Genomic DNA, 19,612 nt, shown 5'->3' with positions numbered 1-19,612 from the left:
GCTTAAGGCCTCGTTTAGATCTAGTTTTTTTTATTTTGATACTATAATATTTTCGTTTTTATTTGACAAACATTGTCCAATCATGGAGTAACTAGGTTTAAGAGATTCGTCTCGTAATTTACAGATAAACTATGCAATTAATTTTTATTTTTATCTATATTTAATGTTTTATGCACGTGCCGTAAGATTTGATGTGACGATAAATCTTGAAAAGTTTTTGATTTTTGGATGAACTAAACAAGTCCTAAACCATCAAAATAAGATCATCATCAGAAATCAGAAATATAAATTCAATCAAAAAATTGGCAAGGAAAAAGCCAAAAGCACCCCAAATTTGGCAGGCAGCAGAGCACATCCATCTGCACGTCTCCCCCTTCCTTCCACGGCGCGGCAGTCCGGTCGTGGCACCTACCGGCTCACCGCCCCTTTCCTCCGCTTCCGCTTCGTGTCTCGCCCGCACTCCCAAACACCAAGCCAAACCATCCATATATACCCCGCGAGGAATCTATGACCGGCGAGGAGGAGGAGGAGCAGGAGCACGGCGGCCACGGGTACGTCAGGATGCCGCCGGAGCCGCCCGAGCCGGAGGGGTTGGGCGCCGCGTCGTCGGCGTCGTTCCGCCTGCCGGAGTCGGCGCGGGTGTTCGACGAGCTGCCGCGGGCCAGGATCGTCGGGGTCTCGCGCCCCGACGCCGGGGACATCACGCCCATGCTGCTCTCCTACACCATCGAGGTCCACTACAAGCAGGTCCGTCCCCGGGCGCCGCCACCTCTTCCCACCTCCGGATTCGTCTGGCCTTGCTAGCTCCTCTGGTTGGGTGGGCAGCGCAGTAGTGCCTGGCATTTGGTGGTTTAGAATTGCTGCGTGGATTGGGCGTCTGGGTGATTTGTTCCCCCGATGGGCTCCGACTACATTTTTCTAGGTGATCTCAGAAGCTTCGATTATCCCTTGACTTGAGGTGCCGACAACTGAGTTGCTCATTCGATTCGGGTTCTGTGAGTGAGTGGCTTGTGGTTCAATTCGGGCGTGCAGCGTGCTGCTCTGATGTCGATGCGAATATGGAAGTGTGTATACTTTATTTATATATAATAAAGGTAGCCTTTGTTGAATTCCTATTCCTTTTTCACAAAAAACTTATTGGGCTTACTGTGGAGGAAAATGATACCTCTTATGTGCTTTGGGTTGCAATGTTGTCAGTGCGTGACTCAATGATTGCATGAGTTCCGTCTGGGATTTTCCATTCGATGCAAAAAGCTGGTGAACATTTCGCCTCTGCCAATGTTCAGTGTGCTGATGTCCTTTAGCAATTTGAGCTTCTTGCTACTCCTTCAAAAGTCCATTATCTTTTCGTTGGGTACAAGTGGTTGAGGTGATCATTGTATACCATTCAATAATAATTAACATAGGAGATTAGGACTTTGTATGGCCCACTATCATTAAACTTCTTTTAAAGAAAAGGGTAACCCGTAGGTTTCAGTAAAATCAACTGCCATTAAACATTTCTTATATTTGGTGCTTTGTGCGTGCACTGGGAAACAGAAAAAGTATATGCTTACATGGAACTCAGGTAGTTTTTGTTTTGTCTCTTTTGCTTTCAAAGGGTCTCTCTTTTTTTTTGGTGGGTGGGTGGGTTAATATTAGAGTGCAATCTGGTGGCAAATGTATGAGACATTCAGTGTGATGTACTGATGTCATTAGATGACTGGGTGAAGTGACGGGTGGACACAGAGAACAAAATGCGAACTGGGGTGCTGCTGCCAATCAACCAAGGAAAAAGATTGATGTGATATGTCCCCTTGTGGTTGCATCGAGTGAAGGCAAAATTGAATAGTCTTGCATCAGTTGATGTAGCATAGCATGGTACATTGCTGTCTTGTTGATGAATAGTGTGAAAACCGGCCTTGTTTACTTTCAAAAAATTTTGCAAAATAGGAATAGTAGCACTTTCGTTTGTATTTGACAAATATTGTCCAATTATAGACTAACTAGGCTCAAAAGATTCGTCTCGTCAATTCCGACCAAACTGTGCAATTAGTTTTTATTTTCATCTATATTTAATACTCCATGCATACGTCTAAAGATTCGATGTGACGGGGAATCTGAAAAATTTTGCAAAATTTTTGAGGAACTAAACAAGGACCACTGGAATATTTGGGATTGCTTTGGTTAACGTTCATTTATTGAATTTCTAGCCTATGCAATTCCCCAAAATATGAAGTCTGAAATCCATTAAAATAATGTTCACTAGTTCTTCTCTCAGTTTAGGTGGCTTCTATATAAGAAGGCTTCACAAGTTCTATATCTACATTTTGCATTGAAGAGACGTGCATTTCTTGAAGAATTTCATGAGAAACAGGAACAGGTTGGTTACATAATCTTTATGATTATTTTGAGCTGTGCTTGAATATACTTATTCTTTCTGGTTAACCACTAAATGCATTGGTTACAGCACATTGCAAATATATTCCATATAGTGCACCTTTTTTCTTGACAAAAGGAGTTGCTTCTCATTACATTTTGCATTTCACTATGTTTTCTGTCATTTTCACTTGCTTGAGCCAGCACATGCATTTTACTTTGAGAGCTGTTTGGGGTTTTATCCCCCTAATATAGCAGCGCCTTCTAAATGAGTGATTTTGCTGACCTGATTATATCCGTTTCTTTGACTGGCAACTCTACTTGGCATAACAATTACTTTGTGTGGAAGCTTCATTTTCAGTCATGAAGAACTGAACTAATCTCCATTGTTTAATTAAAGGTCAAAGAATGGCTTCAAAATTTGGGGATCGGGGAGCATATGCCAGCAGTTGTACATGATGATGATGAAGCCGATGATGTGCATGTTCCTTCACAGCATGATGAACACTCTGCCAAAAACAGGTAAAGTGGTGGCTTGTTAACAATGTTCCTTATTGAACTAAAAGGAAAATGGAACTTCAGCAACGAAATCTTGTAAACAATTTTGATGTACTTGAAGCAGTTGCCTTCCCACATATCCATGTGCATGTAGTAATAAACATACTTAAACTTTGGCTGCAGAAATGTTCCTTCAAGTGCTGTTTTACCTGTTATTCGGCCTGCCCTTGGTCGTCAGCAATCAATTTCTGATCGTGCAAAGGCTGCCATGCAAGAATACTTGAACCATTTCTTGGGAAACTTGGATATTGTCAACTCAAGGGAGGTAACAAAAGCCTGTTTCCAGTAAAAAAAAAATCATATTAGTTTTAATGAAAATTTGTAAATATAACCAAAGTATTGTGCACGTGTCCATTAGAGTGGATCTCCTGTTTCTCATTTTCTTTTAGACTGTAACATCTGTTAAAATGCAGGTTTGCAAATTTTTGGAAGTTTCACTGTTATCATTTCTGCCAGAGTATGGGCCCAAGCTAAAGGAAGATTATGTTACAGCAAGGCACTTACCAAAAATTGAAATTGAGATGGACAGTAAAGAGAGATACTGTTCATCATGCTGTTTTAGCTTTTGCAGTAGTAGCTGGCAAAAGGTACTGAGCAATCTTTGATGATTTTATTTTGTTTTACTAACATGATGCTGACTTGTATATGAACTGTTAAATCTATTGCTTCTTGATAGGTTTGGGCTGTACTGAAGCCAGGATTCTTGGCTTTACTCCAAGATCCATTTGATCCTAAGCTTTTGGACATAATTATTTTTGATGTGTCACCTTACACTGATAGAGATGAAGGCCAAACCACTCTAGCAAAGGAGATAAAGGAACGTAATCCATTGCATTTTGGATTTGAGGTATTTCTTTTCCATTTATGAATTGCTTGGTCTAGCAGCTTGACATATCACTCCAATCAAACAATTAATATTGTTAGTGTCTCTCCAGTGGACTTATATGTTATCACTCCTACCAAACAAGTCAACTAAATGGGTTCTCTCTTGTCAAAAAAAACTAAATGGGTTCTGTAGCGTAACCTCTCTCTCTCTCTCTCTCTCTCTCTCTCTCTCCCTCTCCCTCCCTCCCTCCCTCCCTCTCTCTCTCTCTCTCTCTCTCTCCCTCTCCCTCCCCCTCCCTCCCTCTCTCTCTCTCTCTCTCTCTCTCTTCAAGTCCAATCAAAACAAAATATTGCTGCTTGGGTTATAGTTACTTACATGAGAAGGACCAATTCTCTCGTGGGGATGACTTTCTGGTACGAGGTGGCCTGTCCAGCTTATAAATGCACTTAAGGGTATTGACACCTTGGGTCTTTTGAGACATTTTTATTTATGCTGCCTTTAAAATTTCAATATTCGATCATTTGTTTTCTACAGTAGACAGATTATTAATAAGTCTTAAGCCACTCAAAGAGACAAGGTGTAACCAGCACAATGTTCTGTTCTTTTTCTCTCGGACACACAGGGAGGCTGCATAAGAAGAAAGAAAGGGAAATAACCCTTACAGAACACGCACACTCCCCTCACATAGTTGTGTTCTACTTCTATGCAAGGAGCATTTTGTGAAGCACCACAACAAATGCAGTAGTCCAGTATTGTTGAAGTGTGCATTGTTTAAGAAGGGTTTTGCATTTTATCTAGTATGAAAATACAAGGAGGCTATATTGCACCCATGTGCTTGATCTGTATGATAATAAACTTATGTATACAACTGGCAAACTTGTGTTTTCTTGCAAGAAACCTTCCCTATAGTTTAAATTGAACCAGATTCAGAGCTGCTTTGGTACTTTGAATGATGCCGAACTCACTTCATGGACTTGAATCTTTATGTACAGTTGTAGGTTTGTGTCTACTTGTTGAGAAACTAGTTTGATGACCAGTTGTTTCTTGCATTTCTTGTTTTATCTACATATGGTCCCTATTTGGCATATAGCTAAAGTCCTTAATGCAAATAACTCGCTTCATTTTGTGTCATAAGAAAAAAAAAATTGACAATGAATTTGTGTAGCTCAAATAAAAAAGATAAAAATTACCATTCATACTGGACTTGATTTTGCTGGGCAAACAACTTGGTAATGCAGTAAAAGTGACATTGGTGTTTTGTTCAAATTTTCTAAATACTGTGCTTGTGGAAGGTATCTTCTGGGGGGCGGACAATAAAACTGAGAACAAGAAGTTCAGCTAAGGTAAAAGATTGGGTTACTGCAATAAATGCTGCTCGACGACCACCAGAGGGCTGGTGTCACCCTCACCGCTTTGGTTCATTTGCACCACCTCGGGGCTTGACTGAAGATGGTAGTGTGGTACAATGGTTCATAGATGGTCATGCTGCATTTGATGCTATTGCTTCTTCCATTGAGGAAGCCAAATCAGAGGTTAGTGCACTTGAAGAAGTGAAAATTGTCCTGCAAGTTGAAGCCATCGCCATATCATGAAGAATTGAAGATAATTAAATGTTGGGTGCAGATATTTATAACTGACTGGTGGCTGTGCCCAGAATTGTATCTTCGACGCCCCTTTCACTTTCATGGATCCTCTAGGCTTGATAGTCTTCTGGAATCAAGGGCGAAACAAGGTGTACAGGTATTTAATATATTATTTTTAATCAGCAAAAGTGTTAGAACCTTGGTTCCAGTATGTGCTCCATCTAATCTATTAGGGCTTTATTAACTGGTTTTTACAAAATTGCATTTATTTGTAAGGGTTGGTAATGGACTTTAAGATGTGAATAAGTTAGGTTTAACGAAGATATTGTTTGACGATTTTTCCTTATTTTCCTTTGGACGATTATGTTGGATTTTACAAATACGCATCCTAGTTAAGTTTTGATAATGCGGGCTTTTAGTTGTTATTCGTCTATGATTATATTTTATGAAAACATTATTCGGCTACAAATGATTTTAAGATTATCCTATTTCTAAAGTATTGAGGAAAAACTTAGTGGGAACTCATTATCTTGAGATTTGGAAGAAGCCACTTTTTTATCAAGTTTTATTTATCTTAACCTAATTCAGCAAGATTTTTGGTGGTAAAGGTCTTAAATCAATTCAAATATTTGTCTATGGCCAATATCCAAACAAGTCAATGAGCCATGCTACAGTCAAACATTTGAGGATTAGTTGTATCACATGATAAATAAACCTATCCACAATCTACAGTATGGCATGTGTTTGTATTCTCTTCTTTTATTCTGTCAATAAGCTTTGTATTAGTAAGACAAGAATGCAGTACTTAGCCAATATTCCAGTAACAGAGCAAATAATCTAATCATCGAAGAACCATTTTTCTTCTTTAATATAATGATACACAACACTCGTCCATGTTCGAGAAAAAAAGGAGCTAATCACACAATGGTTGTTCTAGACATGAACCTAGTGCACCGTGATTGAAGGCCTGTCAGCTTTTGGACTTGCTCAAAAGCTGGCTTTCTGACTTTTTGGATTCTGGCTGTTGGTTTTTTGCTATTGACTGTTGTAATACACCAAAAGCCTGAAAAAACTCTCAGCGTGTTTTCAGCTTTTAGTTTATTTCCTCAGAAGCCAACTTTCCAGTTTTTCAAAATTCAGCTCAGCAGCTGGGCTGATTGTTTCAGCTTTTGGCTGGCAGGCAGAAACCAGCAAAGAGCTGAAGCAAACCACTGTGTAGATGTTTCTGTACTTCTAGCCTAATCAGATTCCTTTGTCTAGTGTTCCTATATGCTCCCAAATGTTCTGCAATGCAGAAGTGGTCATAAGCAAGACTGCAAGAGCATAATTCTCAGCATTCAAATATTTCATTGATCAAGTAGAAACTGAACACAGTTTGCTTAATGCTTATCATGAATCGTCATTTTTTGTGAATTATACAATGGAACTAGTTTTTTCCCTCGAACAACGCATGAGAGTTGTGTGTCATTTCATTAAGAGAGGAAAAAAATACTATTAAACAAAACGGGATGGCTAGAAAAAAACACACCCAACTCACACTGCATACTGCAAAAAGCCCGACCAAAACCAACTTGCCACACTAGGCCACTAAGGACTTGGAGCAAGCGACCTCAGGATGAGCTCCTGAAGAGCAGAAGCACCGGCCAAACACCACTAGTTTTTTATTTAATGATCATATTAATTAGTTATACTAATTATCAGTCTCAGTAACTAAGAAATGCTATTTTGTTTTGCAGATTTACATTCTTTTGTACAAGGAAGTTTCTCTTGCGTTGAAAATCAACAGCATGTACAGTAAACGGAGGCTACTTAACATTCATGAGAATGTTAAAGTTCTGCGCTACCCAGATCATTTCTCGACTGGCATATATCTATGGTACAGTGGGAGTTTTATGCTTGTTTATTTTCTGTTAGCTGTAATTAATTAAATTCTCGCCATTCACTCTTTTGTATGGCTTGAAGGTCTCACCATGAAAAAATTGTCGTTGTTGATAATCAAGTATGCTATGTTGGAGGTCTTGATTTGTGCTTTGGTCGTTATGACTCCCCTGAGCATAAAGTTGCAGATTTTCCTCCATCAACATGGCCTGGAAAGGATTACTATAATCCTAGGTATTTTCATTATTCGGATTTTTTTATTAGGTTACATGCATGCATACTTTGTATTAATTCTTTAGCTTGTGTGCTTATCTTATTATACTGTTGTTTGTAAGGGAATCTGAGCCAAATTCTTGGGAGGACACAATGAAAGATGAGCTTGATCGCACTAAATATCCTCGCATGCCTTGGCATGATGTTCAGTGTGCACTTTATGGTCCAGCATGTAGAGATGTAGCAAGGCATTTTGTTCAGAGATGGAACTATGCAAAGGTCAGTTGGCTTTAGGAGTATTTTTCATCAGTATCAGTTCTGAACTTAACAATCTCACCTATTGCAGAGGAATAAAGCACCGAATGAGCAAGCAATTCCATTATTAATGCCTCATCATCACATGGTAATTCCTCATTACATGGCTACAAGCAAGGAAACAAATGGGGAAACGGAGAATAAACAGGACCCTGATAAGGATATTAAGTTCAATAGGTTAAACTCCTTGACAACACCAGCATCATGTCAGGACATTCCGTTGCTTTTGCCACATGAACCTGATCACCATGTATTTGCAAGTGGAGATTTTGGAATGAATGGCATGAATATCACCAATGGTCTTTCAGATCATGCAAATAAAACCAATTGGAACCAGCAGGCACTGTCGAACCGAAAGGCCAAACAAGATTTTTCTTTACAAGATTTACAGATGAAAGGATTTGTGGACAATGTCGGTTCCCCTGAGGTTTCAGTGTCTAAACACTATGGAACCTCAAATCCAAATATGCAACACATAGATAAGGAGTGGTGGGAGACACAAGATCGAGGTGATCAAGTTGCCTCTGCGCTTGACGTTGGAGAAGTTGGTCCCCGAGCAGCATGTCGTTGCCAGGTTATCATGCACTGCTGATATTAATATCCTGATACTTTATTTGTACTTAATGTATATGTTGGTTTACAGATTCAGCCGCGCCAAACTTTGTGTTACGCGTGCCCCATGCAGCTTAGTGCTATTCATTGTTACACAAGTAAACGTGACCATGGTGGTTCAAGGGAACTTTAATACTTTCTCAGAGAATAGATATAGCATAAGAAGTCCCTAGTTAGAAGAAAATGTTATGTTTGTCAAGATTTATGCTGAATGCAACATTATAACTTGTTTGTTTTACCAACCGATACACATGCCTGTTTGAACATATTTTTGCCTGTGTTTGTTGCTTTTTTTTCTCACAGTACAATCTTACCATGAATTCCATAACATACTGATGGAAATTCTCGCACTGGCTTGATTTGTTTATGGCGACCATCTTTGTGTATTCTATTAGACTATTACATATGGTTTTGGTCATGCAAAAGATTTTTTTTTTTTGTTCAAATAGCCGATGGTGCATAATCTTTAAAATTTCATGGAAGGTAACAGATTCTAAGTTTTGAATAATGGAAATAGCATCTTGAAGTTTCATTTGCACTTCTCGCTTGCCAAAGTTGTTGAATCTCCAGTCATTCCACACCAATAAAAAAGGAGTATCCATAGGCATGAGCTGTTCTTAGGTGGCACTTGAAAACCCTTGTCTCAAATTACCACATGAAGCATTTGTTAAGACCAGGTTGCATTAATCTGTTGTCCTAGTCTCCAAGTGGATTGAAATGAATCGGGGATGATATTATTGTCCTCTTAGATTGCTTGTATACCAAATAATAACGAAAATCATACTGTACACTAACATCTAACCAATTAAATTTTTTCTGTTATTTAGGTTGTTAGAAGTGTTGGCCCATGGTCAGCAGGAACAACTGAAATTGAAGGAAGCATCCACAATGCCTATTTTTCTCTCATTGAAAAGGCAGAACATTTTGTTTACATTGAGGTGTGTTTTTTAGTTCTGCAGTTTTAAGCCATAAGATTTATGTTTTGACGTAACACTTTATATTCAGAGTTATTCACATTCATATGTTTGAGAATCAATAGACTTGATGTTTCTATATGCACATAATTACAAATAGACTGATATCCCTTGTAACATACATTCTTTCTGCTGTCCTTTGCAGAATCAGTTTTTCATATCAGGTCTTTCAGGAGATGACACAATTAAGAATCGTGTATTAGAAGCACTATATAGGCGTATACTTAGAGCAGAAAAAGAGAAAAAGCGCTTCCGGGTTATTATTGTCATACCACTTTTACCTGGTTTTCAGGTAGTGTGCTTTTGTATCGATTACACATGGTTGGTGTTTCAGGGTGGCTGTATATTTACATATTTTGTTTCAGGGTGGCATTGATGATGGTGGAGCTGCGTCTGTGAGGGCAATTATGCATTGGCAATACCGAACTATTTGTAGAGGACCTAATTCAATTCTTAAAAATCTGTATGATGTGGTTGGCTCGAAGGCGCATGATTACATCTCATTTTATGGGCTTAGAGCACATGGCAGATTAGGTGATGGGGGTCCTTTGGTCACTAATCAGGTATTTTTTTTTTGGGGGGGGGGGGGGTAAAAAGGTTCTGTTACACTCAATAGGTCATGCCTTTAGGCAAAGGTTACTTTCTGTGCTTTCCTTTAATTGTTTTCCTAACAACCTGCATGCTGCAGATATATGTGCACAGTAAATTGATGATTATTGATGACCGCATGGCATTAATTGGCTCAGCTAACATAAATGATAGAAGCTTGCTTGGATCTAGGGATTCTGAGGTATGATTTGCATATTTGCATGGTGCTCTTCTACACTTATAAGTAATTATCAGGCCAAATAGATGAAAGGTTGTACAGTATATATGCTTCGACTCCATGCAGGCAATAACTGCTGAATTCAAGCAGCTTGATTAACTTAGAAATATCCTTCCCTAATGGAGGGATACTCCTAAAGTTATGCAATTAGGCTAAACTGGGATGTAAATCACTTTTACTTCCCTGTATATATCTTCTTTCTTTCTTTTTCCTCTTCTGTATAAAAAAAACTCTTTTTTATTGGAAAATTTGCTGTTGAAGGTGAAGAGTGTTTTAATTCATGACCAAACTGAAATTAGTGAAGATCAAGGCATGTTTACCGAGATTACATAGGCAATCTTCTCCAGCCCCTGTTATTTACACTATAACGGAGTCTTACTATTCTTTCAGATTGGTATAGTTATTGAAGATAAAGAGGTTGTCAGTTCTATAATGGATGGAAGACCTTGGGAAGCTGGAAAGTTCTCCCTCAGCCTACGACTTTCTCTATGGGCAGAACACCTTGGTCTTCTTCCAGGAGAGGTTTGGGCTATATAACTCATTATGCTTTACCCACCAATGATTTAAATTGGGAGTTGCAATAAGTATAGAAGCATTGTGAGGAAAGAAGGATTTATAGTCTAAGTTGTCTTGTTTGTTTGTTTTTTTTTCTCAAAGTTGATTGTATGCTATCTAAACCATGGGATATCAATTGCCAACCTAGTAGCTTCACCTTCATTGTCTTTTGGCTTCCTATTGTGACACCCAGGCAGACAGGTAGTCTAACAACCTGCTGTATCTGATCAGTTTTCAATTTAAGGCCCATCTCAAACCATTCCAACTAACCACCTCAAATTCGTGTGTCCTAATATTTCATATTGGTACTGCATGGTAGCCCTGATGACAGTTTTGAAGCAAACCAGCTAACCCATTATCCGAGCTGGACCAGACCAGTCAAAGCAGATTAGGGAGTTTTTACTGGTTTGAACCATGTGTTGAAGAAACAGGCTGGGTTGTACTGGTTTAGCCCTGCTAACTGTTTGTCCTGTCAGATTCACCACATATATTGAGCAGAGGCGGCTTTCATGTTCTGGCCACCGGCCTTGCATTTGTCGCTGTTCGTTTTAGCTGCTCATGTAGTCAAGCTGACAAATCTGCAGCATGCCAGTTGCATTGGACCACCGGTGCACAGTTACGGCAAAGATGCAGCCTCCTTCCTTTAAATTGTCAGGTTCCGTTCGAGTAGCATCTCTCACCTCTCGGCGGACTAGCTACCTCTAGGACGCGGGTGGTGGAGTTCGTGACCAAGGCCACTCCGTGCGTGTGGATGCACACCTCCGTGCCACCCCTTGCACATCAACTCCATCGAGCTGTCTCCTATTCGTGGACTGTTTCTCCAGCTTAACATCCATGTCTCAAGGAAGATGGGCGGCCGCCAGTTGCATTGCTGCTGCTGCTGCGTTATCATCTTAAAATTTGCCACTACAGGCGCCTGCAATGCTGATGCCAATGCCTTCAGTCACCTGCATGGCACGTCGGTCGGGATGTCCTGTGCCAATGGTCGGATCACTACATAGCACTACCCCCAGTGTACCTGGCACTGAATGAAAGTTGGTGCTGCTGATGCTGCACCAGGTCGCTCACCTTCAGGAGAAGGTGACGAGCGTCAGGAGGAGATGGCGAGTTGTGGGCTGCCAAGCATGCGCAGGTCGCCAAGCTCCTTGTCCAAGGTTGGATGCCTCTGTTGTAAATTGCATATGTTGATGAGAGTCCTTGGACGAACAAGTGAATGCAGACTGGATGTTGATAGCTGTGGAGGAAAATAATGGTTCAAATCATCTAAACTGTGGGCCAGTGAAACTGGCCCAGCTCAACGCGCAGTGATATTGCTCTGCAAACTGTAGAACTGGAACGACCCATTCTAGATGGCATGTGACAGCCTAGGTTAACAAACCAGCAAAAACCGCAAATGAACAGGTCTACTGCATGGATTGAGCTAAGATGCCTTATAGCCTTTCTACGTCATGTACACAAGTGCAAACAGGACAAATTAGTTGGACAGAGACAACTTGAAGAAGAACCATCACTATAGGTTTCTGCACACTATATAAAGTGAGTGAGACATAGAGGATCAGCAGGGTATACTAGAATAAAGCCAACCACACAACAAAACACCCCTCTTCCCATCTGAACACATGCAATTGAACTATCTAACACCCACTCTTTGAATCTGTTTCATGGCAACCCTTTATAAAGTAGTCCTGAACATTTTACATATGCTTTTGACAGAAGTAGAATAGTTTGTGGGTTCGATTCCACTTAATGTGTATCCTCACTTTCAGGTTAGTTGCATTATGGATCCTGTGGATGATTCAGTGTACAAAAGCATTTGGATGGCCACTGCTAAGGTGAGTGCGGTGGAGATACTTTATCTTTTCCCTTTATTTCTTTTAAGCTATTCAAGTTAGAGACGGAACTATTTTGTTTTGAACTAACCGCTAAACCAGGAAACCAGTATGACTATCTGTCACTGCACCTGTCTATGGATGTCGTGATTTTACTAAATAATGATTTTCCATTGCATTTTTTTATCATAAGAATGCTACATAATGAGCACCAATACTTATTTTCCCCCCTCAACTGAACAAACTGACACATGGCAGGAGAATACCATGATCTACCAACAAGTATTTTCATGTGTTCCCAACGATCACATCCATTCTAGGTGCGGAATGCAGGACCCTTCTTCAAGTTTTCATCCATTTCAGTCGAAATATTGTGCTTGCTGATCTCTGAAATGATACCAAACTCTTGCAGGTACCAATTTCGCCAAAGTTTTGCTCATCGGAAGGAGAAAATTGGCCACACAACCATCGACTTGGGTGTTGCCCTAGAGAACCCGGAAACTCAACAGGATGGAGATCTGGCATGTGTCAATCCAGTGGAGCGGTTGCAGGCCGTCAGGGGTCATATTGTTTGCTTCCCTTTGGAATTCATGTGCCAAGAGGACTTGAGACCTTTCTTCAGTGAAAGCGAGTATTATACATCTCCACAAGTTTTTCATTAGTTTTTTCCCTGCCTTTGGCGAAAGTCCTATAGGATACTTGTACATGTTATAGGGTTATTATAGTTGTAGATGCCTAGAAAGTATCTCGTGCCTGGACGAATAGGAAAAAAAGAAGAAGGAAAAATCATATATATTCTTGCTAGTTTCGAGTATAGGATATGGTGGCCAGGATTTGTACAGTTCGTTTATCAGAGTTAGTTTGGGCAATAGATGTTACCCTATTGGATTCGTTCTTTCTTTATGCAAAATAAAAGGGACTTATAAGACTTGAAGTTGTTGCCTTGTACATGGAGCATTGGCAGATTTTGTTGCAGTTTGCTCTCTGTTTATTATTGTTGATGTCAGTTCACCGTTGTATAGGCAAGTAAATGTACATGCAGAGATGAATTATTAGTACTCCCTGTGTTCCGAATTATATATTACTCAGATTTGTTTGAAGTCAAACTCCAAAATGCAACTAAATTTATAGAAAAATACACTAAAGTCTTCATCGTCAGACTAGTTTCGTTACATTCCCCTGACATATACTTCTGTTAAAAGCTTAGTTAAAGTTAAAGAAATTTCACTTATGACAAGGACTTCTTTTATTTTTGGAATTCAACCAGGGAAAAAATTAGTGGCATGTAATTTGGAACGGAGGGTATGTTAGTGCTCTATCTGTTTTTTGTCAATTGCAAAGCTATTACCAATCAATTAAAGCCCTTAGAATATACTTCCTCTGATCCAAATTACATTTTACATGGGATTTATCTTAAGTAACCTTCTTTAACTTTCGTCAAATTTCTTAGAAAAATATACGGAAGAAAGCAGATATGTTTATAAATAAATAAATAAATAAATTATATAAAATGCCGGCCTCTGCCGAATAAGGAATGTGACTCGAGCCTCCAGGCAGATCATGCGCTATTGGGCCAAACAAAGATCTTTGGGCTCATTTCACTCGGGCTACCAAGCTAGCCAACCTAAAGAGGAGCGTCGGTCGGGTCGGAGGCGACCGCGCGTTGGATGTCGTTTTTAGTACCACACCGCGAGTTGAGGAGACGTGGCCGTGGCGTGGGCGCTATAAGAGCGGCGCGAGAGCGCGGCGGAAATCTTACCCGACCCTGTCAGGGGGTGAAAGGCGGCCCGTTGATGATCGTATAGAGACTGACGTGCCGTGCCGACACCCGACAGAACACACCTTGCCAAAGGTGCGAGCGATGTCCCGCCCCTACTTTAGGGTGGGCTCGCGCGCCAATTTTTGGAAGGCCCTGCTACCCTCTGGGAAACGGGGCCTACACCACACCGGAACATAGCTTAATTTTTTTTATTTTTTTACTGGTTAGCTGCTGGCCTAACACTCGACAAAGCTCTTTGTTTGGAAATTATTATTCATTTTATTTTATATTTGATAATAATGATAGTGGAACTGTTTTTCTTTTTGCCCCTTTACTTTTATATAATTATAATAGTAATATGTGCACGAGCACGGATAAGAATATATTTAAACCCTTGCCAGCTGTACAGTGCTCTCAGGGTATACCCTCACTGTCAATCTTTTAACAAACTTTAAATTCACGCAGATGCAGACGCACTGCAACAATCAAACAGTGCTTAAGAAATTTCTTGCCATGGCTAGCTAAGCAAGCGCCATTGCAACTCTTCTCTTTTTAGTTCGCTGTAGCCATTGGTCTGGATAAACAATGTCAAAACGCTGTTATTTCTAAACACCTCAATTTTAAATGCCTTGTAAACATTTAGATTTCAAGATCCAAGTAATCACATGTTTGTGAAGTACAAGCACAGAGACTGGAAAAGGTATTAAATTGCTGATTCTGGTTTCCTTTTACATTTACACATCACACACACTCACATGACCCTAACTAAAATCCTTTTTCACGGGTCAGGAGGACATCACCTCTTGTATATTGCAATGTCAGAGAGGCTAATAACAGCTAACAAGGGGAGTATTGTACAGTTATATGATGTATATAGGTCATTCATGCCTTCACGTTATTCTACAGTAGAACCTGTACAATAGCTGTCCTCATCCTTTGCGAACTTCTCAATCAATATTTCCATCATCTTCTTATACATTGGCATGTAGTGATCATTGATCATGGTATTTGAGAGTCGAATCTTGCTGTAAAGATCTCTAGGGGTCTCATATATTCCAACAGAGCACTCGTCAGCAGCCACTGGATCATCTGGGTCAGCATCTGTGGGAGGCATTGCAACCATGTGCATGATTCTACCAGGTGGGTAGAATTGCTGCCTCTCCAAGCTATCTGATGTGAAGGACTGCCTGTCCTCTACACCTTTTAGCACAGCACTTTCCTCTTCCATTATTTCCTTGGCTGCAGCTGCCTCTTCCTCTCGAGTTCGTGCCTCCACTTCAGTCTGTCGATCCAAGTCCTTCTCGAACTCGTACCACAATTCACCCTCTGTTATTTCTTCTTCGGCATTCTCCCGAGAGGTTTCATGCTCACTCAAAAGAGCCTCTTCTTCGTCTGCTGCATCATGAACAGAAATACTAGCTGCAGTATACTGCAGTTCTTCTATGGTCTTGGTGACACATTGTTCTACAACGAAGGACTTTGACTCAACTGTCGATGTTACATGGGTTTCTGCTCTTATATCATCTTTAGAACTTGCAGTAACTACACCTACACCTCGACGACGTGCACCCATGCATGACCATGAGGAAAGTGCAGACCGACTTCTAGCAACAGCCTGTGCAACATTCTGTGCTTGTTTCATCACAACCTGCATTGGAATATTTGTTAAGAAGGGTTCAATAATGCTTTGATTCTGGGGGATAAGTTCTCTGAAGAATAACTAGACACAAAGCTATCATGCTGTGCACGTCTTTCATGCACTGAATATTTGAATAATATCATTCAGCATCAAGACTTTATTTAGTTTATGAAACAACCATGTCCAAAATAAGGTCATAAAGTAGAGAATGCTTAATCTAACAAAAGAAAACTTTTGGTTATAGGGTGCAGGCATCACTATAGAACCACATCATTGCTACCAATAAAATATAACTATACAGCTTGCCAGCTCCTTGTCACATATGTACCTGGGTTTTGTTTGAAACAGGACGTAGAAATGCTCCAGCACCTGCAACCCTCTCTCTCGCACCAGAAAAAGATTGCAGGCGAGTTCCTAAAGCAGTGGCTGACCGGTAAACGACATTTAGGAAACGTGTCTGTTGTATTTGATCCCTCAAATCATTTAACCATGATGAAGCTGTTACCTGGATGATGGATAAGACATAAGGAGTGAGGAAGAGAGTGAAATTTCTTGCTACTAAATTTTCAATGAAAACAGCCATGGTGTCATATTTACTGTTGTAAGTGTAAATAAGAATCACATTTCTCCCCAGAGATGAAACATTAATTAAAGCAACAAATCTGCGTGGAGAAACGGAGCTACCTCAGAACGGAGATCATCAATAGATGCAGTCGATACAGTGGGAACCAGATCAGCTCCATTGACAATCGTAGTCACAAAATGTTTGCCTGATTCTGCTAATTCCCATGTCATGCAAGAAGCTGACAACAAAAAATCAGCTGTTATTAGATCCTAACCCAATATATTATGGACACTTGACAGGACAACAGTTGACATACCTGGTGCGAATGCAACACAAGTTGTTGAAGAAAACTCTTTATGTTCTCTAAGGATGTAGGTTAGCAATGCAGCAGTACCACCACCCAATGAATGGCCAACAATCTAACAGAACAAAATTAGCTCTTCAAATGACGAGTCAAGGGGTATTATTGAGACAAAATGATGTAGCAATTCCACCAAACCAAAACTTAGGCCTTGCTTAGTTCACCCCGAAAACCAAAATCTTTTCAAGATTCCCCGTCACATCAAACCTTGGAGCACATGCATGAAGCATTAGATATAAACGAAAATAAAAACTAATTGCACAGTTTGCCTGTAAATCACGAGATAAATCTTTTGAACCTAGGTAGTCTATGATTGGATAATATTTGTCAAATAAAAACCAAAATGCTACAGTGTCAAAATCCGAAATTTTTTCGGAACTAAACAAGGCCTTATATGAACAATATCAGGCATGGCGAGTTTGAACCATAAGATGAATATGCACCTTGATTTGGTATTCTGGACATTGTCTGACTGCTTCACGAAGGCATGGTGTTACACCTCTTGCAATCCAGCGGGCTGCTGCAACCATCCCACAGTGAGCATAGCCTAACACTAATTTGCTCACACCGCCTTCATCCAAAAGTGAGAGGTGAAATGGCACCACAGCCCCAGTAGCAGCAGTCAGAGTATCTTTCATGCTATGAGTCCCTCGAATCAAAACAAGGAAGGATTTGGTGCACTCATCACGTAGAATTGTATGAGCAGGCTTCAAAATCTGTTAAAGTAGGACTAATGTCGGGAATCAAAAAGAAAAACACATAATCAACTAGATTCATATTATCACTAGCAACAGAGCATGCCTTAAGAAATCGATGAACACTAAAATAGCTATCAATACTTACTCACCCCCGCCTTTGGTTCTTCAATAAGAACATCCTCCTGTGAAAATCCAGCTAACTCCCGGAACACTGGAAATGGTTTCTTAGAGAAAAGGAAGCACAGATCAATCAACCGCCGTAGAACAATCAGCTCTTCCATGATTTCAGGTCCTTTCAGTTCAATGCACTCGCTTCCAGCATATACACTGGCAACATGTAAATTGCCCTGACAAGTAACACAAGGTTACAGAACATTAGATTACTCAAAAATCAGGATTTGACACCCAACACGAGAAAAGGAACAGTAGATAAGTTTTGGGATCCTTTAATAACTTATTAGTAGCTTAGCTCTGAATCCCTCGGTTGAAAAGTTATGCCATAATCAGTTTAATCACAACCATCTTATCTCGCAGAGATCCATATTAACAGTTCTCTCACGATTAAGTATGCTAATCAGATCAGGAACTTCATCTTAAGAGGCATGTTTACTCATAACAAGCACAACTTGAATATTGAAAAGGTATAACTCTGTCAACCGAAGTATCTGTAAACTAAAAAATTTACCAGCAATACAAACTTATGCAACCTTAACTTTGCAGGTGCAACTGCATAACACTAGAATTAGCAGTAGCTCCAGCACAAAACCCACCAGCTTGATACCTTCCTAGTAGCAATTTTTATGAAAGGCTATCAGCACTAGAACTCACCTGCTTTCTGTGCATCTATATACTTAGTATCAAATCCATTCCTACAAGGAGTGCAGAATGCTATAGGGGAAGCACAATTCGAGCACAAAGGAACTCGCATTTCAGATCCAAAACGCAAGCCTTGAGAGCCAAATTCGAAACAAAACCGAGCCATTTCACTTGGATCCAAGCGGCAGGCAATCCGAATACCTGATGATGGTGGAATAGCGAGGAGGAACGGTTCTCTGTTCTCTCACCTGTCGGCGCATGAGGTACTTGATTCCGAAGGCGAGGTCCCCGATGGGCCACTTGCCGAGCGTCTCCGAGTAGGTGAACCGCAGCGTCTCCGCGAGCGTGCCCACCGCCTCGATCCACGTCGCCGGCGGCTGCACCGGGCGCCGCGGCGCGCTGCGCCCCCTCCGCCGCTTCCCGGACCCGACTCCTCCCCCTCCGCCTCCGCCGCCGACGGAGACGTCCTCGCCCGCCAGCCGCCGGCTCAGCACGAAGTAGAGCAGCATGGCGCCGCCCACCGCCGTCGCCATCGCCGCCGTCCCCATGGCGCCGCCCGACGAGGGCGACGGCGGGATCCCGACGCGAGCGGCGCGGCGAGGGGCCTCTACAGGACACGATCTTCGCAGGGACTGAAATGCAAATATCTCGCTACGGTTTCTTCCTTCCTTCCCCGCCTCGGACGCGCAGTTGGGTTTGTTTGGGTTGCTTCGCCGCGTCTGCAACCATGATTTGTTGAGCTTTCCCAATTAAGGCTAACCGATTAGATCGATTTTGGTTGTCCTAATCACTGTGACTGGGTTACGGCTAACTCCATTCCAATACAATACTCCGTTGCTAGCGTCTACGCAAAATTCGGATATGCTTTGTTGCTGGGACGAATATTTTTCCAGAAGCTTTTGCTCATGTTGGATCTGCTTTGTGTGCACCACTAATCAATAAAACAACGACGGCTGCAGGTTCGACTCCCCTGAAAGCAAATATTTTAGAGTTTATTAATTATATATGTTCCAATCTATAGCGTGGCACCTATCTAACTTATAGCATGGCATATATGATAACTTCATCAATTTCAAAGATTTGCCGGCTCTCAAGAGTACTTATAGGGTAGGAGGTTTTATTTGATTGTAGTGGAGAACTTTCTAAATTATACGATTTTATGTGAATGTAATGGAGAACTTTTCGAATTGTTAATGGTATAAAGGTAATTTTGATATTTCATAATGGCATATGGATAAAAGCTGCTT

The 19,612-nt window shown here is 40.8% G+C and overlaps 2 protein-coding genes across 2 annotated transcripts; one reads left to right on the top strand and one right to left on the bottom strand.

The window, feature by feature from the left end:
• LOC8060338 (phospholipase D zeta 1) lies at window positions 295–13,516 on the top strand. The gene is made up of 20 exons (XM_021456955.1): window positions 295–747; window positions 2,261–2,362; window positions 2,759–2,880; window positions 3,040–3,181; window positions 3,330–3,503; window positions 3,593–3,763; window positions 5,035–5,274; window positions 5,366–5,482; window positions 7,062–7,201; window positions 7,288–7,437; window positions 7,539–7,695; window positions 7,763–8,305; window positions 9,171–9,281; window positions 9,463–9,609; window positions 9,683–9,880; window positions 10,006–10,107; window positions 10,534–10,665; window positions 12,465–12,530; window positions 12,786–12,847; window positions 12,940–13,516. The coding sequence occupies exons 1-20, from the start codon at window positions 508–510 to the stop codon at window positions 13,187–13,189; spliced, it is 3,366 nt and encodes a 1,121-aa protein (XP_021312630.1). The 5' UTR covers window positions 295–507; the 3' UTR covers window positions 13,190–13,516.
• Window positions 14,974–19,311, bottom strand: LOC8079620. The gene is made up of 7 exons (XM_002455483.2): window positions 18,614–19,311; window positions 17,699–17,896; window positions 17,295–17,567; window positions 16,807–16,909; window positions 16,610–16,728; window positions 16,254–16,430; window positions 14,974–15,934 (listed from the first exon to the last, which is right to left on the bottom strand). The coding sequence occupies exons 1-7, from the start codon at window positions 18,911–18,913 to the stop codon at window positions 15,182–15,184; spliced, it is 1,923 nt and encodes a 640-aa protein (XP_002455528.1). The 5' UTR covers window positions 18,914–19,311; the 3' UTR covers window positions 14,974–15,181.

Source organism: Sorghum bicolor, chromosome 3, assembly GCF_000003195.3.
Source record: "Sorghum bicolor cultivar BTx623 chromosome 3, Sorghum_bicolor_NCBIv3, whole genome shotgun sequence".
NCBI classification, from domain to species: domain Eukaryota; kingdom Viridiplantae; phylum Streptophyta; class Magnoliopsida; order Poales; family Poaceae; genus Sorghum; species Sorghum bicolor.
This window is presented reverse-complemented; position numbering and strand designations above follow the sequence as displayed.